The sequence below is a fragment of the Bidens hawaiensis genome, unplaced genomic scaffold (assembly GCF_021521415.1).
Source record: "Bidens hawaiensis isolate Kalapana, Puna unplaced genomic scaffold, B.hawaiensis_p1.1 tig00011151_1, whole genome shotgun sequence".
Taxonomy (NCBI): Eukaryota; Viridiplantae; Streptophyta; class Magnoliopsida; order Asterales; family Asteraceae; genus Bidens; species Bidens hawaiensis.
Window position 1 is genome coordinate 263,707 of NW_027491863.1, and position 26,856 is coordinate 290,562.

Consider the following 26,856-nt stretch of genomic DNA (forward strand, 5'->3'; position numbering starts at 1 on the left):
TAGTTTAATACTATCATTTTTATGTATTTATATCTCCATTTCGTGTATTAATATCTCAATTTCATATATTTAAACCTTCATTTCATGTTGTTATGCATTCATTTCATGTATTTAAACATATATTTCATGTATTTTTAAGCAAAATTTTAGCCCAAGTTTGATACTGGTTATTAATCGAAATTAACCGAACCGAACCGATAACCAATCGGTTAGGTTGGGTTAATGCTAAAAACCGAACCGAATCGAACCATGCACACTGATGTGTGTCGTTTCTATCTTTTGTTGGGTCGGTTTCCGGGTTTCCTCGGTCCAACCCAAGAATTGGTTAGCCCTCTTAGTATATAACTTAATTTATTTGGTGGGCCTTAAGTGTTAGCGTTTGGGCCCTTTTAATATCATTTTGGCCCATTCAAATTTTTAGTCACAACTCCACCAATATTTGAAAATATATGAATGCCATATTACTAGTACTACCCGCTAATATTTGAAAACATATTCCAAAACTTCGAGCAAACCCTTTGATTTAGAGCCCATCTTGTTTGCTTTTTAATAAAAGCCTGGTCCCTTCAACTCATCTTTACTTAAAAAAAGATGAATGGTAATAATTTGGTCTCACCTTTTTATAATAAAAAAAATAAAATACATGCATTGGTGAGTTGGGCATAATCACATAATGGGCTTTCCACCTCATCTATATTTTTAATATAAAAAAGTTAGCTAGTACTTGTTCTCATTTTAAACACAACCTTGCAAAGAGGCAAAAGAGAGCCATTATTGTACTTAAAAAAGGTTACTCTTCATTGTTGGATATAATGGCATGCTTGTCTACAACATTGGATCAACAACAACAACAATCGTCTAAAAAGATGATCCGGTTAAAGAGCTCGGGAGCGAGCACTTGTCACACTATCCCATTGACTGATTGTGACGATGAGTTATCAAAATCGGCCTTGTTTGCTTTTCGGGCCAAAGAAGAAGAGATCACTAAGAAGAAGATGGAGGTCAAGGAGAGGGTTCAAGCTCAATTAAGCCGTGTTGAACAAGAAACCAAAAAGTTAGCTGAAATTCGTAATGTGAGTATTTGAATATTTTTGAAAACCGAAGTTGTCGGTTTGGTTTAATTTACCTTTATCTTTTTCAAACAACAATTTCTAGATTTTCTAGGATAAATACGCCCCAATCTGCATTATGCAGGATTTGAACCCTCAATTGGTTTCATTTACTTGTTTTTATAAAAGTATAAAACCGAATTAACCAAGAACTCATGCTTGTGGCCTAATCATTAAAATGTTGTCACAACTTTTTAGTTAGGAAATACTTGACTAATGGGCAACATGCGTATCAATATTCAGGACTAAATATATATTAAATTTGTTTACATATATTACTTCAAAAACCAAGTCTATATTAACTTAACTCAATTAAGCCAAATCTAAGTATGAAGGTCTAGTGGTTGGTTAACCAAACCATAACCAAATTGTTTTAATACAATTAACCGATACCTGAAATAAAAAAAAATAAAAAATAACCGAACTTGTCGGGTTTATTTTTTCAAAAGCTATAACTTAAGATTTTGGATCGGTTTCGTGTTAAAAACTTAAACTCAATCCAAAGGTAGAACCAGGGGCGGACCCCAAGTGTGGTAGACAAAAGTTGGCCGTTTCTGTAAAAAGAATAATTAATATTTTATATGCGTTAAAAATCCTGGTTAATTCAATAAAATTTTGACATCAATACCTATGAAATAAATTTTCTGGATCCGTCACCGGGTAGAGCACTAATTATTAAACATGAAAATGAATAATGAGAATATATGTGAGTGTAGGATCTTGAAGCACTTGAGGATCCAAGGTGGAAAGAAGGGTTGATGGTAAGAAAGAAGGTTGACTTGGTCAATAAAGAACTAAAGTCGTTGGGGCAAAACTGTCAAAAGAAGGTGAGATTTTGTCACAAAGAAGGTTGACTTGGTCAAACATAGGATTCCAAAGTGTTCATGTTGTACTAAATTTGTTTGTCAAAAGTTTATTTATTTATTATTATTTTTTATTCAGATAATATTTTGTTGAAATATTTTGTTGTTATGTGTAGGAAAAAGAGTATAAAGAAGCTTTGGATGCATTTAACGAGAAAAACAAAGAGAAAGCACAACTAATTGCTAGATTTATGGAGGTAACTTCACTTATTTTACGATTTTTAGTTTTACCTAAATAAATTAACCATTATTTAACCATGAACGGAAGACAGAATAAGCAAATCATAACCAAAATAGCTAATCCGACTAAGAAACTTATGGTTCAGTTTATGATATTTTATAACCACATGTAAGGTTCGGTTGTAGTTATATGCGTACACAAATGATCAAATTAACTTGACCGACATTAAACATATTTACACTAAAAACCGATTATAGGTTTAGTTCTAACCCTAATCAAACTAAACCGATTATTGCTCACCCATGTATATCATTATTATATTTATTTATGTAAATTAAATTAATCTCGTTCAATTTTTGGCAGCTGGTTACTGAAAGCGAAATGGTGAGGATGAAGAAAATCGAAGAATTAAACGAAAAGTTTGAGCTATTTGTCAAGAAATAATGAATCAATTTGTTATTATTTTGTTGTGTTATTAAAAGAACTACGAATGTGTGATTAGTTGTAAGATAAAATACTGCGAGGGTGAAATTAGGGATTCAATGTTGCTTTGTAAAACATTTATTTACATATCTCGTATTTGTTGTAAGTTTGGGTTTATAATTTATAGATTTTGTGTATTATTTATTGCATTTCCAAATTAACCCTTCATGTGTCCAATTTGGGTTTGTCCAAGCATCAAGTATGTCTAGTGGGTCTGCTACACTGAGCATGATTACTCCACAAGCATATGACACAAGTTTTAAATAACACCTAGAGGTGTGCAAAAAAACTGGTTTAAGTTAAACCGGTTCCAACCGAACTGCCGGTTTGTAAAGCGGTTTGGCCTTTTCACAATCAAACCGGTTTGAAAACCAGTTTTGTGTCTAAAACCGATTCTAACCGAATCAAACCGGTTTGGATTGGTTCGACTTGTTCTGCCGAAACATGTTTCTAAACCGAACCGGCTTGGGTCAAACTGGTTTTGACCATGCAAAACCCAAACCGGTTCGGTTTGAGAAAAAACTCGGTTTTGTACGCCACAAGTTTTTATGTTCAAAGACCAAAATCCGTAAGTTAGATTAAACCACAGGGACCAACAATATACTATCCTCGATAATTATTATAAAATTAAATGTGAGTATAGTAAACAAACCAACATAATTTCTTATTTTACTCAAGAATGTTACTTAATACATGCATCTATAATTTAGCACAACCCACTGAGTCCTTCAACCGTACTTTCCAATGTGGTGTAGTGGTAGAGAGCATAAGTTTTTTAATGGAGACTCAAGTTCAAACCCACTTATTTTTTTTTTTGAGGCTTAATGAAGGAAGACTGGGATCTTTGTGATTTTTAGTTCGATCCTGAGGGTGACCGGGTTTTACCACCAGTGGGCCATCGGGCGGGTGGATTTTCCCCGGAACTGAAGATAACTTGGGGCGCTTAAGGGCTCTGTACTGCTGGGTTGGGCCAGCTGGCGGTGGCCTTTTGCCATTGGGTCACCCCGTACGGAGTACCTAGGCATTCTATGTTCGTTGGCCGTTCAAAAAAAGGTAAGTCCTTCAACCCAGCCTTCTTTTTATAACGACGTTTGAAACAACCCTCAATGTCTTAGTAAGTCTTCTTAAAACGGGATGTTAACTGTTTAGACTGATTTTGACGTCTAAGCCTTGAGTTACTCGGGAACACCAACAAAAAGAAAGATCTATTTGCAACCCAACTTACTATACTAAAGTTTCTACACTTGTGTTTAAAATACATGTACTTGTTTAAAAAAAATTACTCATTGCACTTTAAATTTGTCAAAATAAGATTATATATATTTTCGTTCAGAAAAAAAATTGAATCTCACCTCATCTAATTCTAACTATAGATATGTAGTTAAAACTCGGGTTGTAGCCTAGTGGTAAGAAGCTAAGCTTTTTTGGTGACCTAGCTTCAAACCTAAGCAAGGTGATATAATAAAAAGGGTGCGCGTTTAGCTGTTAAAAAAAAGAAATGTAGTTTGTTAAACATTAACCTACATTCAATAAAGCTACTGATTACCGTAACCAGTTAAACGTAAATAATTTATTCTCGTCTGTATGCAATACGTATACGTCATCTATTAGACTCGATTCACCCTAGTTTCGAGTACGACTAAGCAATAGTTTTTAGCACATATTCAAATTAGTTGAACATTACTAGGTTTGTTGTATTGTTTGATCATTCTTGTTACCTACAAACAATATGTTTGTGAGCCTTTTAGGTAGCAACACATACTGACATACATATTACATTATTACATGCATATGGGCATGAAAAAAAGCCACATGCTTACAAGTTACTTTAAAAACATGATAATGAGTCTCATGAATGCTACATGAGTACATGACCATAAAGAGGAAGATACAAGTGCCTATTATTGGCTATAGCTAGTGTCTCGGATAGGTACTCGTAGACACGTGTCGACTTTTGTATGGGATATTGAGTGCCAATGATGTATCCAACCGTTATATGTCATCAATAGCCTTCTCATTTATGTGTACATGTACTTCTTGTGTAAATGATTTGTTGACAGATATTACATAATAATTTGTTTTAGAGTTTTAGCTTGTAATGTTATGTAACTAACTACTTATTAGAATTTGTAATTGAAGTACAACAATTTGATCATTGGATGTTGATACTATTTAGATCTTGATGAATATCAAACTTATATAGTTATATTATTTAGATCTTTTTAACACCACCATAGCAATTTGCACCTTTTAACCATTATCCGTGTTAAATGTTTCGGGTTTTCTTTTCGAATTTGAAATGTTTTGAGATTCTTGGATCAACCAATACTCATATACAACTTTTATCACATAACATTCAAATTTCTAATAACCATTATTAGCCTAGAAAAAATTATTTACGCAAGAAAAAATTATTAACTTAGACCATCCACACGTCGGCCTCTCTCCCTCTCGCATTCCCCTCTTTCTCACACCCGTGAAGACTTCTTTCAAATCGCCCTCACTATCAGTCTCTCTTCCATGTCGGTCCACATCCGCCCCGTGTTGTTAGCTTTTGGTGGCATAATCTAACAATGAGAATCCTTTTTTCTTATCATCACCCTTCTCTTCCAACCACAAACTACTATCCAACCCACTTCTTGTTCTAAACATAAACACTCCATGACCCGACCCAGACTCAGACCCGGAACCCGAATATGGGTTAAAGAACCAGTCATGAACATCCCACATCAAATCCACCAACAACCCATCTAAAAAAATGGGTTGATTCCCTCTAAAATTCCATTGCAGCCTCTTGACCCGCACCACAACCCATTTGTCTATACAAACGAGTAAAGCCGGATACCTAAACCTATCGTTTTACCGGGTGCACTGGATCACAATATCATGCCAGCTTCCAGCATCTGCAAACCGAGTCTTTGTGGAGTACAACGTGTTCCCCGAGAGATATTCCTTCCGGCAAATTAATGAAAATTTACCGATCCTTTTACGTGTTTTGAGTTTCTTCACGGTAGGTTCATCCGTCACGTCCCCGATTAATAATCTGAGTTCCGAATCAACCGCGATCAAAACATAGTACCCGTCTACTGGCTCGACACCAGTACCGTATCGAGCCGATGAGAGATCATAGTAAATTTCAAACTTTGAACCGTTGATTTTGAAGGATTTCCCGCCTTTTTTCTTCCGGAGGAGTCCAGAATGCGTGTTTAAACGGAAGACCAGTGTGGGACTGTCTCCGGATTTGATGTGGAGGCCTTGGGCAGTGGCGGTCCGATACCATGTGACGGTGATGAGGTGGATATCTCCGGTTGAGAGGGCGGTTTTGTATAAGGATGTGACGGCTGTTTGGACGGATGGGATCAAATTTGGGGAAGTTACACATGTGTAACTTGAACATGATGATGATGATTCCGACACTTGAACCGCGTATTGATTGTAACACGAAACCAAATCCGACATTTTTGGTAGATGAATTGAGGTTTTTGATTGAATGTGATTTTGTAGGTGTTTTTGTGGATTCATAGGAACAAGGTAGAAGACATGTCTGTTTCTAATATGTCAGAAGACATGTCTGTGTTTATCTGAGATTTTCTGAGTATAATAATGCAATTGGTATTTTATATTTGGATAAGAGTTATTAACGAAATCACACTAGAGACAAACTCTTGGTATGTTGAGATTCAATTGGAATATTAAATCCTATTAAATGCTAAAAACATCAATGGTACTGATTGAAGTTAATAATTAATAGGGATCATGTCCAATCTTGTTTTACAACTGGAAATATATTGTCACACTTATTAAAAAAAACTATATAAAAACATTATGAACTAAATTATATGAATAATCCATGAGAAGATTCATATTATGAATTAACACTTGTTTTTTGAAAACTTGCAGATTTTTGAACATTCATTTTAAAATGTGACTTGAAATGACTTCTTTTTCTGTTAATTTTGTCAATTCAAAACATTTTAGAAAAAAGAAATAAAAAGAAAAAAAAACTTGTGATATCGACGAATTATTAAACTGATATCGACAGTTCCAAAGCAAAAAAACCGACTGTTGGCCCACAAAACCGATGCATATGATTAAAAGCAAATGAATAATGTGACAGTAATACACCTTCTTTTATTCTACTTATTTTTACTATTTATTTCATAAAACCATCATCAGGATGATGGATCCTATACTTGGGTTAATTAATACCGGGTCAAGAATTATTTTGATGTAACAAGACTAATATGCATCATAATCTAGAACCATACAAGTGATAATACATCAAACTTAAGCCAATTATTATGCAGTACAAGTGTCATCTACGGATCCTGATTTTTTTTATCTTCTAATTTTTCTTTCAACACATCACAATGCAATACTTTATAAAAGATAAAACTTTTATATTATGTATGTATGCTTACCTATTTTATGCAGCAGCCAGAAAGCGTTTTTCTTCCTCATCGAGTCGTTTTAACCATCTAAATCCAAGATCATTTCCTAATTTGGCAGCATTCTCAAATTGTTCTCTTGCCAATTGGATTGGATTAGGTTTAGGTTCACTTGATTTCTTCCTTAATTTCCTACTAGTAACCTCCTTCATTGATATAAATTTCGTTACAGACTTCGGAAGTTCATAGCCTGGTAAAAACAACCAGATTAAATCCATGTCATTTAGAGCAAAGAGGCACAAAAAATGATAAAAGTTAAATGAGCGCAACAAATTTGAATATTTTCAAAAAGTACATTTTTAGCTGGGATTATTTGATAATTGAATATTAAACATTTATATTAGCTGAACGTGTAAAGTTAATAAGATACCTCTAATAAGAAGAGACCCGCATGCAATTGCTGCTCCAGCATGACCCTGCATATTAATAATTAATATATTTTAGAAAATACAAGTTTCAACTTTACCTACATGGTATTTTCATCAACGTCCAAGACTTGCCCACAAAAAACAATAAATTTTTAAGTTTGATTTTTGAGGTAAAAAAGAACAACTTTTTAAGAAATGATATGAATCTTAGGATTTTAGGAAAACTGAGAACAATTTAGAAGCCATACTAAATTTTTAGAGCATCTAATTGATGTTGAAACTGTATAACAAGTGCATATACTTTTTTTTTAATAAATAACAAATTATGAGTTATTAACCTTCTCTGAAGCTTTATGAAAACACCATAACGCTGAGTCAATATCTTTCTTAACACAATCACCCGTCAAGTAAACAGCTCCCAGAAGATAAAGAGCATCAGGATGCAACTAAAACATAAAAATATCAAGCCCAAATAAAAATAAAACTAAACAAATCATGAAAAAGCATGATTAGTAACTATATCATTTATATACCTGATCGGCTGCTTTTTCCAAATAATTAAAAGCTTGTTGATCCGTGTAAACACCCTCATTCTAGCCATAATAATACTAATTAACGGGAAAAAAAAGTCACACAAAATATTCACAAATGAAAAGTAATATTAAACCTCGATTCTTAAATTACGACCCAATTCATATTGAGCATCTGCATCGCCCATATCTGCAGCTTCAACTAATAAAGCAGCTCCTCTGTTACAAAATCAATAAAATTAAAAATGCTTTTTTATAAATATATTCTCACATTTGAGATATTTAACTTCTTACATAGCTTTACATTGACCGGGCACATGGTATTTCAGGTGCAGTTTGGATAACCAATATCTGGCATGTGTGTTTGAATTATCAACTTCTAGAGCCATTTCAAAATTATCCTTTGCAGTCTAAGATTAGAAAATTAAAAGAATATCAAAAAAGGTATTAATTCAAGTAAGAATATCATAAGTTAATGCATTTCGCAGTTACCTTAAGGTGAGGGATGAGGCGTTTATCTCTAGGTTCACAATAGTCAATCACTCGGTCAACCTCCTTCAATGCATTCCACCCTTTTGCAATGTATTCCATTGCCAGCTTATTTCTAGTGTGCAATCCACGCTACAGTAAAAGCAAACAGATAAACAAAACTAAGGAAACAAAAAAGATGACATGTCTCTTTATGTTGAACTGTCCCTTAAATCCCGTTTCGAAAAAGCAAATATGAACATGATACACAAGTGTATTTTCGTACCAATGGTGAAACATTTTCATTGAAATGCGTCAAGTCATTAAGTCAAACATTGTAATTACTGGACGAAGGAGTACGCAATAGTACCTGTTGATTGAAAGCTTTCCGTGTAGAACTAACTTTCAAAACCAATGACTTGAACATCTTCAAAGAGCCTGTAACCACCATACCACAATGTAAAAGGACATATTTCCTAACAAAAGGTTGCAATGTTAATCAGTATTTTTTACAGTTACTCGTGTTGGAAAAATCGGGACTAGTGGATGATTAATTGCTAGTCGGCCGGTGACTGATTAATTTTTGGGTAATCGGTAGTCGGTCCTAGTTGAGCCTTAGTTCCAGCCGACTTTTTGCAGCAATTTCCAGTCAGTTTCCAAAAATGTGTATATACAAAAAATTACATATAAAAATGTGTGTGTGTATACAATTGAAAATTATATATAAAAGTTCCAATCCAATTAATCCCGGTTAATGGCCAGTCCCCATCCCAGCGCCCGACTAGCGACTAACGAGTTCTACAATCTTTGTTTATAGGGTTTTCCAACACTCATGTTGAGTAATAAGTTTGTTTATTTATCATTAATTTGTTTTCTTGGGCAAAAACCAATCTTTTTTGGCTTCAAAACTATGATATGTGCCTAGTAAATAAGCAAATACTACTTGTTATTACAAGCAATCATGACTGGGTACATCCTAATAAGTTGCAATCATTAAAAAATAAAAATAAAACAAGCAAATTCATAGAGGCATTTTAACAAACACCTGGTGGGCATCATATTAAAAATACCAATTTGAAGTCTATAAAAATGGGGTGAAAGTGAAATGAAATTTAGTATCAGAAAACAATAATTAAACAGCATCAAGTCGGAAACATTACCTGGAAGAGCTTCGATTGATTATGCAAGTGTTTGATAAGTTTTTAACGCTGAAGATCTGTGATTGATTGTTATGTGTTGATAATTTAACCAAAAGTTATAAACTTAGGGTTTAGATTGTAAATATAGGGTTTAGTTATACATTCTTCTATAAACTTTTTTAGTATATATATGATGAGGAAGGATCAAATAGAAAGTCTTTTTATGGTGAGAATTATAAAAAGAGAGTAAATGAAAATTAATAATTAAATAAAAAAGGGCATGTTGCAAAATCTTATTTTATTTAATTTCCAATAATCATGGTTACAATTTTCCAGCATTTGGTCAAACACTTATACGATCATGATCATTCAATGGCATTTTCTCCAATATTCAATATCTTTCACTATTAAGATGGACAGTCTGGTTCAAACAGCATTAACAAAGCAGCACATATGCCAATTTTTTTTGGGTTTTTTAACCTTAATATTTCTAATCAATGAAAAATAAGAGGCACTTAACACTTTAAATTTCGTTGATGATCTTCAGTTGTCTTGTTTGATCTTCAATTTGGTTACTCGGAGGTGACTGTAATTCGGGAGCGAACAATTTGGTTAGTTGGACTATTTGTTGAAGACGAAAGACCTGCCACCTTTTTGTTAAAAACCACACTTTTTACCTTCTTGCCGTTAAAACAATAAAAAAACGTATTGTGTTGCTTGGAACAATCTCATCCCTTAGATCTAATAACCAAGGGATGGGATTGTTTATGTTTCCTACCCAACACATGATTTCTACAATATCTATATGAAGTTTTGTAAAATATATATGGTGTTGTGATATGTTTGTTTTTATCTATGTTTTGATATAAATATTTTAAAAAAAAGGCACTTATTAAATATAAAACGTTGTCAGTCAGTATATTTAATAATTGATATTAATTTGTTTTATACACAAGTTATAACTAAATGTAGATAAAATCAACACAACTCCGTATTTCTTTTTTTATAAAAAAATATTTTTAAACATATATAGCAAGAAATGTGATAGCAATTGGTGCATTTAGGCATTTAGCCAATAAAAATAATAAATAAATTAAGAGTGAATAGTAAATATTTTTATTTTTTCCATACATTTTTTTGCCGGTAAATTAAATTATTAGGTTGTGTAGTAGAGAGCTAAGGAGTCATCCACATCAGCATCAATGGGCGCCAACACCAGTACAGACGAAGCGGGACGCCAATGAAGATTGAAGAATTCGCCGAAGCTTTAAAAGGGTAAAAGTGGAATTGAAAGAGGATCCATCACCTTCCACCAATAACATACACACATATTATTTTATTTGTTTTCTTTTTATTTAATCAGTTAAAACCACGACATCCTTGTGAATGGGATTGTCTACGTGAGAATGACATATCACTTTATTACGTAAACACACAACAGAGCACGGTTTTGTTTAATCAAAACACCTTATTCACTCAACATGCAACACTGTATCGTTTTTCTTTTGAATCCGGATTATATGTAACAGAACGCCTCTCGCAATTTTATGTGCGAAAGTCACATTCGGTCTATTTCCATCGACACAATATTATACAAACGACACAAAACCAGAAGAAAAATGTTGGCTCAATTAAAACAAGTAAAAAAAATATCCAACTACAAACTACATACAAACGCATCCTGACAGTTCTAACATTACAACACAAATCTCCTCTCTTTAATGTACAAAAATCCACCTAATTCTTCATTCTCCCCATTCGCAAACACGCTCGCTTCTAGACCATAATCCGGCTCAGAAAACCATTCTCTTTTCGTGGCAAAAACTTTCACGGTTAACGGTCCCTCCCCTAGAGCCCGACCCACCTAACCCATCGGAGCAACCTCCCAACCCTAAACGGTAGCCCATAGTCTTTAGCAACAGCCGGCTCCTGTCGAGCCGCTTCCGGTTCAGACCACACGTACACCCCTCGTTCTTGCTTACTCCCAGGCACTGTGTTGTCCAAAACCACAGCTACTAGGAATGCTATCACCATGTGGAAGGACAACAAGGTGTTCATCACATAATTTAACTGTAACCGCATAATAAACAAAAGCTTCATGAGAAAATATAGAATATACACAAAGGATATATCAGGATAGTGCGCAAACTGTAAGAAGTCAAGGAACAAAACCCGCAGGGGCAAATTTCGTATTACCCTACGACAAAAAACAAAATACACGTAGAGTAATAATCATTAAGCTACTTAGAAAGGATAGCGAAATTATTATTACTCTGCTTGCATTTTTTTTGTGATTACTCTATTCAGCATAATCACGAAATTGCCATCGTCTTGACTTTTTATTCACTTCATACCATTTGCACGTTAAAAGTGATTACTGATTTAGTATTATCTTAATACTAAGTAGTCTATGAGTATGTAGGTAGATGGATAACAATATATCATACCCCTCCATATTGTGAGCGGAAAGGACCGTGAGAAGCAACAATGTAAGGCTGAAAGTAAGCGGGAACGGACAAGTTTGAATTTGGGGAGATACCATATTGCTGAAAGTAGGCTGGAACCGATAACGAGAAAAACAAAGAAAGCCCAATAATAATAATATTGCGTGAACTTCCAGCCTCACTATAACGCAGATTCGATAAGCCCAGTGCTGCAAGCATGGCCCACATAATGCATAACAGGCCCGCAACCATCACTTGAGGTATTGATGCAATAAACCCTCCTACTTTACCTACTGGAGATAAGATGATCAAAACTAATGCACCCAACTCAACTGCTCTACGACTCCCCATTTTAGTGACAGCAATCGTGTGCACGTTTTCGGTCAAAGAAGTTGACCCAGTCCCGGTTCCCCACAAGCCAGCCAAGACGCTACATAGACCCTCGAGACCAATCCCACGGCTCACGACGCCTGGTGTAGGTGGTCTAGCTGCCACCAATAAAGATGATGCATGGTACGATCCGACCTATATTAATTAAATAACACTTCCATAAATTCAAAATCACTAGCAATTTATGAGAATTTTTACCACAAATAGTAAAGTTTTTCTTTCTTTTTTTTTTAAATTGACCATAAAAGGTTTGTGCTTTATAATTTGACCACAAAAGGTTATTTTAATGATTTAAATTAGTATAGAATTCATCTTTTTATAAAGTGACAACAAAATTTTTGTTTTTAAAGTTAGGCCACGGTTTTTTTATTTTTTAATTTAAAATAGTATAGTTTTCGTTTTTTATAGATTGACCACCATGTTTTTATGCTTTGAAGTGTAGCCACAAAGGTTTTACTTTTTAATTTTGATTTTAAAAAAGACTAATGCAGGTGTGTTAAAATTTTATATTCCCCACGTTCTGGTATATTTTTTTGTGATGAACTGATACTGAAGACATCGGTACCCGCATTCGTTTTTATAATTTTCGATCAAAGTAAAACACGTCTCGGCGCCTTATGGGCATAACACGAGTTTGTTCATTTTTATTGTTTTCGATCAATTTAAAACACGTCGAAATCCTCTTGGGCATATCACGACCATATTTCTTTGGTTTTTTTCTTTTGGTTGTCATACTGAGTGCCAGTACTGTACCAGTACCGTAACGAATCAAACCAGGGAATTCGACTAGTTACTTTTAGTTTTGAAACTTACTGAATCAACTGAAGATATAACAGACACCATGCACATTACAATCGACATTTTCCAGTTGAAAACAGGCGTTCCCCATTGTAACGGGTATGGAAACCTAAACCACGGTGAAGATTTTAGCGCGTGTGATGTATCAGCTCTGCAACTTTTCATCCTGGTGTAGGTTCCCGTACGGATCTTACACGGGATATCGCTATCTACGTAGGTGCGGAATCCCTGCGTAGGTAGTTACGAGCGTAGAATACGTAAAACAATCACACGCGATACAAACGAACACGTTATATATTATAACTTGAAACACGTCTATTACAGACTCTCGGCACGTTCACTGAACTCAACTACTGATTCCTCTCTCATTATACTAAACAATCCGTCGGCTACAGTATATATAGACACGACAACTTCGCCCGATATGTTCAGGCGAAGTTGTCCATAACTTCGCTCGTTCAACAAGTTCGCCTAGGCGAACTTGTCGACAACTTCGCTTGTTCAACAAGTTCGCCTAGGCGAACTTGTCGACAACTTCGCTTGTTCAACAAGTTCGCCTAGGCGAACTTGTTGACAACTTCGCTTACATACATAAACATAAACTTAAACATAATTACATTACAAACGCTAGACTATAAACTACTGACATTTATGTACCAACAGACTCCCCCTTGGCAGTAGCTTCATATCTTGATCTTCAAAGCTTGTGTCTTGTAATCTCTCGTCTTCTCTCTTCAAGCATGCACTCCCTGTCTAACACATACAGAAACCAACTTCTGGTACTTCTTAGCTTCCTCTTTCCAAGCAGGAATGTAGAAAATCTTCTTAGCATGTAGTACCTGCAAGTCAGCTTGAGACAGATTGACTAAGTGCATAGGATCATACACTCTCATGATCTCTTGCTCATCTTCATCCTCCATGACCGCTTCAGCAGTTTCACAATCCACGTACCACCACTTCAAGTCTTTCAAGACGTTCTTGGGCATCACCTTCATCGGCACTTCTTTTAAATGACGGACTGGTTTATACTTCATAACCATCCATGGTTTGCCGTCTGCCCTCATCCCTCTATCTTTGTCTTCTACTAACTTCCCTTTCTGAGGCTTCAGAAGTTCAAACTTTTTATCTTTAATGGCCTCCTTCCAAACAATTTTCCCAATTACTCTCGCCATGTTATCATCACTTCTGTTTATCAGCCCCAGTCTTGCTAAGTCTTTCACCTCACACTCCGGTAAGGTATTCAGGGATCTTAACATCTTCTTGAAGTACTGAATGCCGTCGTAACGTTTGATCACAAATAGTTTCACACTCCGGTAATCATATGCCGTCGTACAACCAGCATATGATTCCCTTCTTTGATTCTGCATATCCCTTTATATTATACGACTTTTTGAACATCGTCGGTACTGCTGGCTTCTTCGTCTTTACAAACCACTGAGCGCAGCCTTCCTTCCAGTTTGGCTGATCTTCCCACTCAGTGTTGTCAACCGCAGCATCTTCACATATAGTCGACTGTTCAACCACAGGGATCTCATGCTCTACATTTTCTTCAACAATCTCTCCTTCTTCTATCACATTCTCAACCACAATTTCTGCACCAATCTTTTCGATCTCATCGATTGGCAGAACATCATCTTCATTTATCAACTCATCATCCTCTAACATATCGTCTATCTCTTTCAGCGCATCAATCATATCATCAACAATCTCAACATCTTCAACCACATCCACATCATCACCAACAGCAACCACATCATCACCAGCGGCAGACTCCCCCTCAGCTGTGGAAGCCCTAAGAGCTATAGTAGTTCTTGGTAACTCACCACCTGCACCTTCCGGTGCATTGGGATCATCGTCTTGATCATTTCTTCTTTTCGTCCTCAGCTCGTCGCCTCTACAGCTCATCTCCCCCTGAGATGCCAAGAACACCTTCAAGGCATCTATAACTTTCCCGTGCTCAACCAGGAGGGATGCCTGCAGTTGATTTGCTTCCACTAGGCGTTGAATAGTCTTGGACTGCTCAGCAACGATCCGCTCTAGTGAAGCTATTCGTTCCGAGTCTGAAGTGGGCGTAACCGCAGGTGGTACACTTGGTAACCCTGCAGTGGTAGCAACAACTGTCGACTGGGGTGCTGCCGCCTGTTGTGGTCTTGGGTCTCTAAACTCGTCCCCTGCCGCAGGCACATACCCCGGGTTATCGCTATCTACGTAGGTGCGGAATCTTACACGGGTATCACATCTGCTTTGATACCAGAGCAGATGGAGGACTGTTCTCCATTTGACACTCTAATTTGCGTCAACCACAAGTTGAGAGCTGAAATAGACGGTGACGCAGATGTGGACCCAACTCAGTATCGGCTATAATAGGTTCTTTGATGTATTTGACTGCTTCTAGGCCTGATATAATATTTGCTGTTTGTCTTTGTGCTCGTTTTCAGGCAAACCCAAAGGAATCTCACATGAAGGGTGTGAAGAGGATTTTGCGGTATCTCAAAGGCAAGCCGAAGCTAGGGTTGTGGTACCCGAAGGGAGGAGACGTGGAACTGGTTGCTTATACAGATTCTGATTATGGAGGGTGCAATCAGAGTCGGAAGTCGACAACAGGAGGATGTCAGTTTCTCGGTGGAAGATTAGTTTCCTGGCAGTGCAAGAAACAGACATCAGTCGCAATCTCAACGTGCGAAGCTGAATATATGGCAGCATCCAACTGCTGCTCTCAGGTTTTGTGGATTCAGCAACAATTGCGCGACTATGGTCTGAATTTCTTACTCACTCCTATTTTTATTGATAACACTGCTGCCATCTCAGTAATTAACAATCCCGTGAAACATAGTAAAACTAAACATATTGACATTCGTCATCATTTCATACAGGATTGTGCTGAGAAGAAACTGATTAAGGTCGAAAAGGTCGATAAGCTAGAAAATTTCGTAGATTTATTTACAAAAGCGTTTGATAAATCCAGATTTCAAAACCTATTTGAGCTGAACGGGATGATCAATCCCGAGTAACCATGTTTTTTTGTGTTTATTTAAAAAAAAAAAAAAAAAAAAAAACGTCACTATTGTTTAAAATTAGTCGGTTACCTCAGTTTGATGGACATATCCTCGGATATGTTTTGGTCCTCGTTTCTACGTGTAGAGAATGAGGGTCGCCATTAACCAGATGACTGAAAGTGACCGGGGCGGTTATGATGTGTTTTCTTTCTGTCGCTGAAAATTAGTCGTTCATACTTAGTTAGAAGGACACATACTTGTATGTGGTCGGTCCAGTTAATCCATTGGATCTTCAGGATTGCCGTTTACCTGAAGACTTTGACGTGATCGGGGCGATTGAAGTCAAAATTTTTTTTTGGGGAAATGAAATTACTTTTTTTGGGGAAATGAAATTTGATCCCTTATTCGTTAAATTTTTATAAGTTTTTCTTAGTTTTGTAGTTGTATTAATTTTTAACTGGTTACTTAGAATTCATCATGTCGTTTATTTCTTAAAGGAAAGTTTTAAAGAGCTAATTCAAATTGTTCAAAATTATAAGGTTTGGTTATGAAAATATAGGCGAAGTTATTGAATCAGGTGAACTTGTGGATAACTTCACCTAGGCGAAGTTATCCGTAACTTCGCCTGACCAACTCTGACCCTATATAAGGATTTCAAACAGTAAAATTTTCATTATTTACAATATACAGCGAACTTGAGCTCCGATATTGCAGGTGATGACGGTGATGATCACAGACAATTCTTCCCAGCTCATAACCAGTTCATAACACTTGACCCAGATGCAAATGGCGTGGAGGACTATAGGGAGATAATTACTTTTCTCCTGCGCTCACGGATATATCACGCAATAACAACTACCCTGTCTATTTCCCTACCGAATATTGAAGACTTTTGGCAGACGGTAGAGTACGATTGCCGGGTTGAGCCCCCGGTTATGCGAGCCACCGTAAACGGTCAAGTTGTTCAGTTTTCTTCTGAACAAATACGGGTGGCGTTGCGGTTTGTTGAAGAGACGAGGGATGACCCAACGGAGTTTGTTGCGCCATTCAGTGATGGGGCGTTCCTCAGGATGGGGTATTCTGGTCCCTTAGGGGACACACAACGGAGGAAGGGATTCCTTTTAGATCAGTGGCGCTTCCTTATGCACGTTATGATCGTATGTATGTCAGGACGGAAGGCAGGCACTGATGGTATGGGTGCGACAATGCAGTCTGCTATGACGGCGTTGACTTATAATAAAGGATATTCTTTCAGCCAGATGATCTTTTACGAGATCGATAGGCAACGAAGGGCTGTGGCGCGTGAGCGGTTTATAATGTATCCACGATTCCTACAGATGATTTTAAATCATGTGGCTCCGACGCTGCCTCAACGATGCCCTATTCGATACGTGGAAAGTGTGACAAAACGTATCTTTGCACAGTGTCGCACTTCCAGCGCACGAAGCAAGCCTGAGCTGCGTCCCAGGCATACTCCGCTCTTTGGGTACCTTATAAACCCGGAGTATGTGCCTACGGCAGGGGATGAGTTCAGAGACCCAAGACCACAACAGGAGGCAGCACCCCAGGCTGTATCTGATGCTGTGTCAGCTGCAGAGATTGACCTTGATGCCATGTTGGGAGGCCAAGGAATGTTTGATATGGACCGAGTTGATCCTCAAGAGAATATTCAAGTCTCGGGTCCACAGGCTGACTTTGATGATGTGATGGAAGAGGCTAGACGGATGATGGTAACGCATGAGAGAACAGTAGGGAAACAAAAGAGAACTGTTGACGACGACGACGAGGAAGATGATGAAGAAGAAGCTGTGCAGCTGGTGAGAAAGCGTTCACGAAGGGAAAGGACAGGTATGGGTGTAGGAGCTGGAGAGACTTCACGGTTGGTACGTTTTGCTCCATCTGCCTTGTCTGGTATGTTTTTGGTCCCTTCTACAGCACAGACTACAAGCTTAAGCGCTACAGTTGTTCCTGTGGTGGCAACTACTGCATCTGTTAGCATCCCATCCACCACAGCACAACTCTCGGCTCCGGAGATCGTATCGTTGCCGCCTCCAACGCTCACTACGTCGGAGGTTGTTGCACAATTCATAGAGTCGACAGTTGTTGCTACCACAGCAGGGTTACCAAGTGTACCACCTGCGGTTACGCCCACTTCAGACTCGGAACGAATAGCTTCACTAGAGCGGATCGTTGCTGAGCAGTCCAAGACTATTCAACGCCTAGTGGAAGCAAATCAACTGCAGGCATCCCTCCTGGTTGAGCACGGGAAAGTTATAGATGCCTTGAAGGTGTTCTTGGCATCTCAGGGGGAGATGAGCTGTAGAGGCGACGAGCTGAGGACGAAAAGAAGAAATGATCAAGACGATGATCCCAATGCACCGGAAGGTGCAGGTGGTGAGTTACCAAGAACTACTATAGCTCTTAGGGCTTCCACAGCTGAGGGGGAGTCTGCCGCTGGTGATGATGTGGTTGCTGTTGGTGATGATGTGGATGTGGTTGAAGATGTTGAGATTGTTGATGATATGATTGATGCGCTGAAAGAGATAGACGATATGTTAGAGGATGATGAGTTGATAAATGAAGATGATGTTCTGCCAATCGATGAGATCGAAAAGATTGGTGCAGAAATTGTGGTTGAGAATGTGATAGAAGAAGGAGAGATTGTTGAAGAAAATGTAGAGCATGAGATCCCTGTGGTTGAACAGTCGACTATATGTGAAGATGCTGCGGTTGACAACACTGAGTGGGAAGATCAGCCAAACTGGAAGGAAGGCTGCGCTCAGTGGTTTGTAAAGACGAAGAAGCCAGCAGTACCGACGATGTTCAAAAAGTTTTATAATATAAAGGGATATGCAGAATCAAAGAAGGGAATCATATGCTGGTTGTACGACGGCATATGATTACCGGAGTGTGAAACTATTTGTGATCAAACGTTACGACGGCATTCAGTACTTCAAGAAGATGTTAAGATCCCTGAATACCTTACCGGAGTGTGAGGTGAAAGACTTAGCAAGACTGGGGCTGATAAACAGAAGTGATGATAACATGGCGAGAGTAATTGGGAAAATTGTTTGGAAGGAGGCCATTAAAGATAAAAAGTTTGAACTTCTGAAGCCTCAGAAAGGGAAGTTAGTAGAAGACAAAGATAGAGGGATGAGGGCAGACGGCAAACCATGGATGGTTATGAAGTATAAACCAGTCCGTCATTTAAAAGAAGTGCCGATGAAGGTGATGCCCAAGAACGTCTTGAAAGACTTGAAGTGGTGGTACGTGGATTGTGAAACTGCTGAAGCGGTCATGGAGGATGAAGATGAGCAAGAGATCATGAGAGTGTATGATCCTATGCACTTAGTCAATCTGTCTCAAGCTGACTTGCAGGTACTACATGCTAAGAAGATTTTCTACATTCCTGCTTGGAAAGAGGAAGCTAAGAAGTACCAGAAGTTGGTTTCTGTATGTGTTAGACAGGGAGTGCATGCTTGAAGAGAGAAGACAAGAGATTACAAGACACAAGTTTTGAAGATCAAGATATGAAGCTACTGCCAAGGGGGAGTCTGTTGGTACATAAATGTCAGTAGTTCATAGTCTAGCGTTTGTAATCGAGTCTGTAATGTAATTATGTTTAAGTTTATGTTTATGTATGTAAGCGAAGTTGTCAACAAGTTCGCTTAGGCGAACTTGTTGAACAAGCGAAGTTGTCGACAAGTTCGCCTAGGCGAACTTGTTGAACGAGCGAAGTTATGGACAACTTCGCCTGAACATATCGGGCGAAGTTGTCGTGTCTATATATACTGTAGCCGACGGATTCATTATGTACCAACACCTGGCCACATGTTTTCTGCAGTGATCGGATATCATATTTGAAGTTGGTATATTTACATCGCAGCCATCATACTTGTAGGCCCCGGCTTCAGTTAGAAGAAAAGATACAGCCCATGTACTAGCCAGACCCAAAGGTACCTAACGACATAAATCATAAATCATAAATTAATAATATATAACTACAGTATTAGATATTACATTGTCAATTTGTCACTTGAACAAAATTGTTTAAATCTTGAAATTGATATTAGGTTTACTTACTGCATAAATTAGAAATACGCGGTGTCCCAAAACAGATACCTTGCGAAGGTACTGAAAGATGAGAAAAACATATAGTATTGTGAGATTTCTAAGCTAATCAGTAAACAAGAGCAAAACGAGAAATGTAGAAGATAACTTACTAGAGAAAAGATAATAACAATTAGAATCTGCACCATGCCGATTTCAAGACACGCACCCATTTGTGGGAAACCGTAACTGTAGAACGAAAGTCCAACAGCAGCAATAGTTAGGGATACTACCACAGGGTTAATCAATCTGGAAGAGTAAGACATAAGTTAGTCCGGACAAACTGGGCAGGTACGGGTCAGAGCGGGTTTGGTTCAGAATGGGTTCTGATCAAATCAAGTTCGACAGGAAACGGGTTTAAGCATAATGAACTCGGGCCAAAACAGGATTGGCCAGGTTAAAGTGAGCCGTTTTGGGGAAAAAAGAAAGGTAATCCGTTATCCTAAAACTAACCGTTTGTATAGTGTTTCAAACTTTGTGCATAAGAACAAGCCATTAAATGAAAGAGAAGTGACACATACCTCAAGAGTAGTGCCATTATTCCACTGTATCCAAGTAATGCTTGAAAGGCTGATGCAATAATTATGGCCCCTTGAAGCTCCTTTATTATATGCTTAAAATTCTGTAGTATAGTAAACGTTAGTTATACAGCAATATGTGGTTCGTGATAGTATGATACATCATGCGATGGTCAAACTATAACTCTGTAAGGACATACAATGATGGTCAAAGCAGGAATGTAACAAGGAATATAGACTTCCACATTGTGTCTAAACAGAAAGTAGAAACATTGCCAGATGGAGGGCATTAGTAATAGCCAAAAAAAGTGGCCCACTTGCAACCTTTTTGTATCTTTTTAGACTTCAATGGGTTATTCTTTCCTTATTCTTGTACTTTTACTTAATAATGTTCAAATGAATTGTCAATTTTGAGGTATATAAAGACAAAAGAATCTAGAACTTTGCAATAACAAACAAATTGGTTGATAAATGATAATAACCACTAAAGTATGTTAAAGGAATAATGGTAACACATATAGCTAATGTTTCGCTTTCTTAGGCTACCTAGAAAACTTTTAGGTTTTAAGGTGTACCTTAAATTTTATGGTCTTATTAAAGTCATCATCTTCAAAGAGTCACAAGCACACAAACTATTAAAGTTCTTCTCTGCTAATGTGGGTATGCAATCAGATTCACCTAGCATGAGTTATATCTTTTTGGGCTTCTATGAGTTATTCTTTTCTTATTCTTGTACTTTTACATAACATATAACAGGTGTATGTACTATGTAGACAAATGAATCTAGAACTTTGCAATAAAAAATCCAACTGGTTGATAAATGATAACCGCCACTAAGTATGTTAATGATAAGTTGGTAACATATATAGTTGATGTTTTACTTTCTTGGCTACCTAGAGGACTTTTAGGTTTTAGGTGTACCTTAAATTTTATGGTTCTATTAAAGTCATCATCTTCAAATAGTACAAGCACACAAACCATACAAGTTTTTTATGCTAATGTGGGTTTGCAAGCATATTCACCTAGCATTAATTATATACCATCACAATATCAGATAACGTATTCAAATCCACATTAAGCATAAAACAAAAGAGTCATCATGAGTGGTAATCTAAGGAGAAAATGCTTAATCATGCTGATAGATAATATAAAATTAATAATAAAAACGTATGCTTACATTTCCACTCAATCCAAGAAACTCAGGGGATTTTATTATCGCGAGGGCAGGAGCAAGATATACAAAAGATGGACCTTGTATGAGCGGTAGTCTTGATCCAAAATTAGCTTGTAGAAGTGTGGTCATTCCGGAAACAAAAAGCACAGTGGAAACCACCTTTGATGTGTCTTCCTACAACCACCAACTCTCATCAGACTAATTCAAGTGAAAATACAAAGTATTAAAGCTAACCAGAGTGCTTACATGATCACCACCCATTGCAGGAACAATAACAAGAGGGATTAAAACCAATGAGCCCAGCATTGATAGATAGTGTTGCAATTCATAGAAACCAATGGGCACTGAACACAATAATAAAAGCAGAGCAATTATTACACATACAGGAAAAAATAATGAATTTTAACAAAATGATGCGAATTTTTGCACAACTTAGAATAATTTGGAAGCCATACTAAATTTTGTAGAGTGTCTAATTAGGCCCGTAAACGAACCAAATGTTCAGTCAACCGTTCGCAAGAGATTCGTTTAGTTAAACAAACGGTTTGTTTACATTCATTTATGTCCGTTAATTTATGTTTGTTTAAATTCACTAAATCACTTTTATTTCTAAGTTCTAATAGATATTCGGTTATGTTCATTCATCTATGTTCAACTATGTCCGTTCGTTTGTACCGGAAACAAACGAACATCAACGAACACGAACAAGAAAACCTCATTCCTTTAATTATTCGTCTTCTGTTCACTGCTACACGCTCGTGTATTCATGTCACGTATAATAATCATATATAAATTATACGTCACGGCATAATAATAATAATAATAATAATAATAATAATAATAATAATAATAATTACCAAGACCAGGAGTATCTCTAAGCTCATACTTCATATGCGGATGACGTGTCACATACTCATCCTCCACAATCTGCGGCAACGCATTTTCCATGTCACCATTCCTAACCGCTCTCTGTCCACCCCGAGCCGCCACCGGAGCCACCGCCGCCGCCGCCGCCGGCTTAGCAGTAACCCTAGCCGCTGGCGTCTCATCTCTCTTCTTCTTCACCGACTCATCCTTACCGGATTCCACCGGCAAACTCACCAGCGCCGTCACCGGAGCATCACCGTTGACACGTGGATCAACCGGAGGCTTGTTAATTTGACCGGAATCACCGGCATTGGTCTCGCCGGAAAACCTAGGGCGAAAACCGGTGCGTTTGGCCCATGAAGACGGAGGTATTGCAGGTGCGTCGGGTTTGGGGCGGGTATTCGGGTCGGAGGTTTGTGCCATAGTTAATTAATGATGTAATAAGTCATTGTAATGTATAGGTCTGGAATTAGGGTTTTGAGTTTATATAAACATGAAATTGGTTCACAAGTAGAGTGTGATTTAGATTTAGCAAGTAATAATAATAATAATAATAAAGGTGATTGTGGTTATTGTTTTTGGTGTAATTAAAGATCTTAATGTGTAATGTAATCACATTAAATGATTAATTGAGTGTTAAAAGAGTGAAGTGAAGTGAAGTGAAGTGTTTATGGGGAAGAGAAAGACAGCTCATATAACAAGTGAGTGTAAAAATGTGGTTTTAGCAAATGTGTACCTTTGCTTTTGAAATGGTACATTTATAGTCCCAATAGTTTCAAGATTAACTATGGGGTGAGGGGTTCCGATATGTTACCGGGTAAGCAGAGAAGATGATTAATCTATACTGAAATAAATATTTGGTGAACTTGTGTATGATTCCGTAGCCTCTGATTTTAATATGTTTTTTAGGGTTGTTGGGTTTTAAGAATCTCAACTGTTGTTTATTGGTTGGATTTAGTCCTAACTCAGGAGATGTTTACAGATAGTCCCAATTTTGAATGTATTTTTTTCTCTAGCAGCACACACTAACTAAACGCTAATTTCATTAGCTTTTTTTATGATGTTGGCTGTTTGTGTGGCAAAAGCATGTCTCTTACTGCAAATTGAATGTTTATTAGAGATGTGGGCCAAGTAACTAATAGTTACTAACTGAAAGTTAAGACCGTTAGTTTTTTTAGGGTGAACGATCGAGTGTTCGTTAGAAATGTAGGCCATATGTGTGAGTTTCTCTCTTAGTTTGTAGTAAGATATATGTTTTGGTGCATAAGTAGTCCACATCATAAAAAAATAAGAACTAAATGGTTAACTTTAAGTTAGTAAAATACATTTAAAATTAGGATGTCTATAAACAATTGTTAAGTTAGAAACTTAAAAGTTAAAATTAATCCCGACCAATATAACTTCGTTAATATATTGTTAGTTAATATATTGTTAGAAAGAATTAACAAAATAGAACTGATAACTAATACTATGAATGAATATAAAAGGTGTAAAAGTTGATATTTTGAATGGTATATAGGATGAGTTAGTTTGGTATGGTTTCTAGGTCAAAAGTCAACCTCATATTTTGGTTATTAGATTTTACAAAATATATGTTTTTGTTATGAATGATTCGGTCCAGATATAGAGACTCAGCAATATCAAGCTTGTTTTGGTCAAACAAAAAATAACAAACGTGTTAACAGGAGAAAAATAAGGCAAGAGATAATGAGATATATTACCTACAACAAATTGTAATAAAAACTTTTAACATGAAATATATTTTTTTTTAGAATATTGATTTCCGATTGTAGACTTGTAGTTTGGTTATTTCGGATTTTTATAGGTATGCCATATTTTCATAACCGAACCTTAAAACTCAATTATCAAAAAATGCATAATGCCATAACGAAATCCCATTAGTTAAATTAATTATTATGATTTGATTTTATACCAATGATTATTGAGATTTTGATTTAAAATGTATACAATAAAATACAACTAGTTATTGAAATCAATCCAAATGGTTTAGTGTCTTCATGTAGTATTGTAGTTACAGTAATCATTTATTTATGGGTAGAAAGTAAACAATTTACGTCAAGGTGACAAGTTATTTTAGCCAATAAAGCAAACATGAAGTGGACAAGTTTGTTTCAACTTTCAACCCTACATTCAATCTTTATTTATATTCAATTTCATTTTCTAGTCACTCATATATATTCATGTAAGGTAACATTCTAGCCAAGCACAACTCAAATGAACCATTTATGAATTAACCTTTTTTCGGTGTTCATGTTTTAAATAGCTAAAAAAAGTGTGTTTGCTTCCGATTACTTTCAAACCTATTCACACTTTACGTCTCCACAACTCATTAATTGTATTTTTTTTTCCTCCATTTGTAACGACCTTGTAGTTTAGTTATATGTTTTTCAAATTAACACAATGTTCTATATAATATTAATATTCCCTGATCCAAATAGCCCGAAAAATTCAACTTTTGATTGTGTGAAATTTGAACACTGAAAAAAGGTGAATTCATAGGAAAAAAAATTCTGGATCCGCACTGACACATGATTCAGTTCTATTAGATATTTAAGGTTCATGTTCAAACCTTTCGCGCATTGGTTCTTGAAGGAAATATGTCCAGCAACAAGTAATGATTTCTAGTTTTGTTGGTTAGCTACATAGTGACGGGTCTCATGATTAATTCGATAATCATGTTTAATTCATTTATAACTTTGTTTTGTCATTCAAAGTAGCCTGGATATGCCTCATCATTATGTCGTTGAATTTATGATACGATATGCCGTATGTATTTAATCCCATTTGGACTTTACTATCTTCGAGCTTCTTTCTTCATCAAGCTTTCATTTTTTTGGTAAATTTTAATAATTTATTTAGTTATTATTTTTCAAAAACTTTTTATCATTACAACCACGACATGATAACAAGATATATTATTTTTGTTTTGACATCAATTATTTTCTGCAGGGTCAAATATTGGCATATTGCAAAATTATTAGAAAATGTCACAAGATTGTTGATTGATTTTGTTTGGGTAAATATGTTATAAGATGATGTGTAAAGTTTAATCAAATTGGACTTTTGCTTAATATTTTATTTTCGGTCATAGTATAGGAACAACTAAAGAAACTAGAAAATTTACACCAGTTCGACAAGTTTACCGACTTGATATATTTTATCCAATTTTGACCTCTTTGCATTCGAACAATTTCTCGTTTCTAGCAATTCAAATCCTCCAACAAGCAAAAATCACGATCCCGTGGAAAGCGTCCTTCTCGTGACCCTTCAAATAAACCGAAAATGAAGCTCCAATAGATTTTGAAATGAGAAACAAAAATAGGAGCCACCTTACACCAATCACTAACATTTGTCAAACCACCAACACAACCGCACAAGTTGTGAAGATGCATTCACCGACTCAACCGACTAGATCACAAAAAAAATACAATTTGGGGGGTTCGTTAGAATATTCATCTTGCTTAGCGCCTCCTAAGTAGGAATCCTATTTAGCTCCGGCCTCCACACAAAAATATTTCATTTATACAACACCCACTTACACGAATTCATAGCAAAAAGACTATTGGTATCTATACAAGAGACACTAAAACTCTTGACCAAACTAACCGAGAAGACACGTGAGAGGTCCTCTCCGCAACATAATTTATAGTTAACTAAATCATTTATCTTAACACATTCGTTGATAAATAGTTTAATTCATTAAATCATTTAACCGAAACGTACATAACTTGATTTATTCTCAAATTTTAGTAAGACTTGGATTGTAGTATTGTAGTGCCTATGGGATAGTGCAATTTTCTAATTGTTGGATGATTTTAGATGATGTAGCTTTTAAGCAATATGCAAATCCTACTTAGGGAAGATGGGAGTGTTACCTATGATTTGATATTATCTAGTAAGCCTGGTTAGGTACTTAGGTGTACCCATTCACTCATGTAAACTAACCGGT

The 26,856-nt window shown here is 36.5% G+C and overlaps 4 protein-coding genes across 4 annotated transcripts; 1 reads left to right on the forward strand and 3 right to left on the reverse strand.

The window, feature by feature from the left end:
* Positions 1–734: 734 nt before the first annotated feature.
* Positions 735–2,743, forward strand: LOC143537185 (uncharacterized). The gene is made up of 4 exons (XM_077031007.1): positions 735–1,073; positions 1,826–1,936; positions 2,089–2,169; positions 2,517–2,743. The coding sequence occupies exons 1-4, from the start codon at positions 813–815 to the stop codon at positions 2,595–2,597; spliced, it is 534 nt and encodes a 177-aa protein (XP_076887122.1). The 5' UTR covers positions 735–812; the 3' UTR covers positions 2,598–2,743.
* A 2,752-nt stretch (positions 2,744–5,495) lies between these two features.
* LOC143537230 (uncharacterized) lies at positions 5,496–6,095 on the reverse strand. Its single transcript, XM_077031045.1, has one exon. The coding sequence runs from the start codon at positions 6,093–6,095 to the stop codon at positions 5,496–5,498; it is 600 nt and encodes a 199-aa protein (XP_076887160.1).
* A 914-nt stretch (positions 6,096–7,009) lies between these two features.
* Positions 7,010–9,762, reverse strand: LOC143537187 (uncharacterized). The gene is made up of 9 exons (XM_077031008.1): positions 9,611–9,762; positions 8,821–8,888; positions 8,475–8,603; positions 8,277–8,392; positions 8,120–8,201; positions 7,986–8,045; positions 7,791–7,898; positions 7,455–7,500; positions 7,010–7,274 (listed from the first exon to the last, which is right to left on the reverse strand). Exons 2-9 carry the CDS (start codon positions 8,875–8,877, stop codon positions 7,063–7,065), a joined length of 810 nt encoding a protein of 269 aa, XP_076887123.1. The 5' UTR covers positions 8,878–8,888; positions 9,611–9,762; the 3' UTR covers positions 7,010–7,062.
* A 1,330-nt stretch (positions 9,763–11,092) lies between these two features.
* On the reverse strand, positions 11,093–23,518 carry LOC143537214 (nucleobase-ascorbate transporter 12-like). Its single transcript, XM_077031034.1, has 10 exons — positions 22,877–23,518; positions 22,266–22,363; positions 22,023–22,193; positions 20,849–20,949; positions 20,441–20,576; positions 20,301–20,351; positions 20,041–20,177; positions 13,237–13,387; positions 12,037–12,558; positions 11,093–11,659 (listed from the first exon to the last, which is right to left on the reverse strand). Exons 1-10 carry the CDS (start codon positions 23,307–23,309, stop codon positions 11,438–11,440), a joined length of 2,022 nt encoding a protein of 673 aa, XP_076887149.1. The 5' UTR covers positions 23,310–23,518; the 3' UTR covers positions 11,093–11,437.
* Between the last annotated feature and the right edge of the window lie 3,338 nt (positions 23,519–26,856).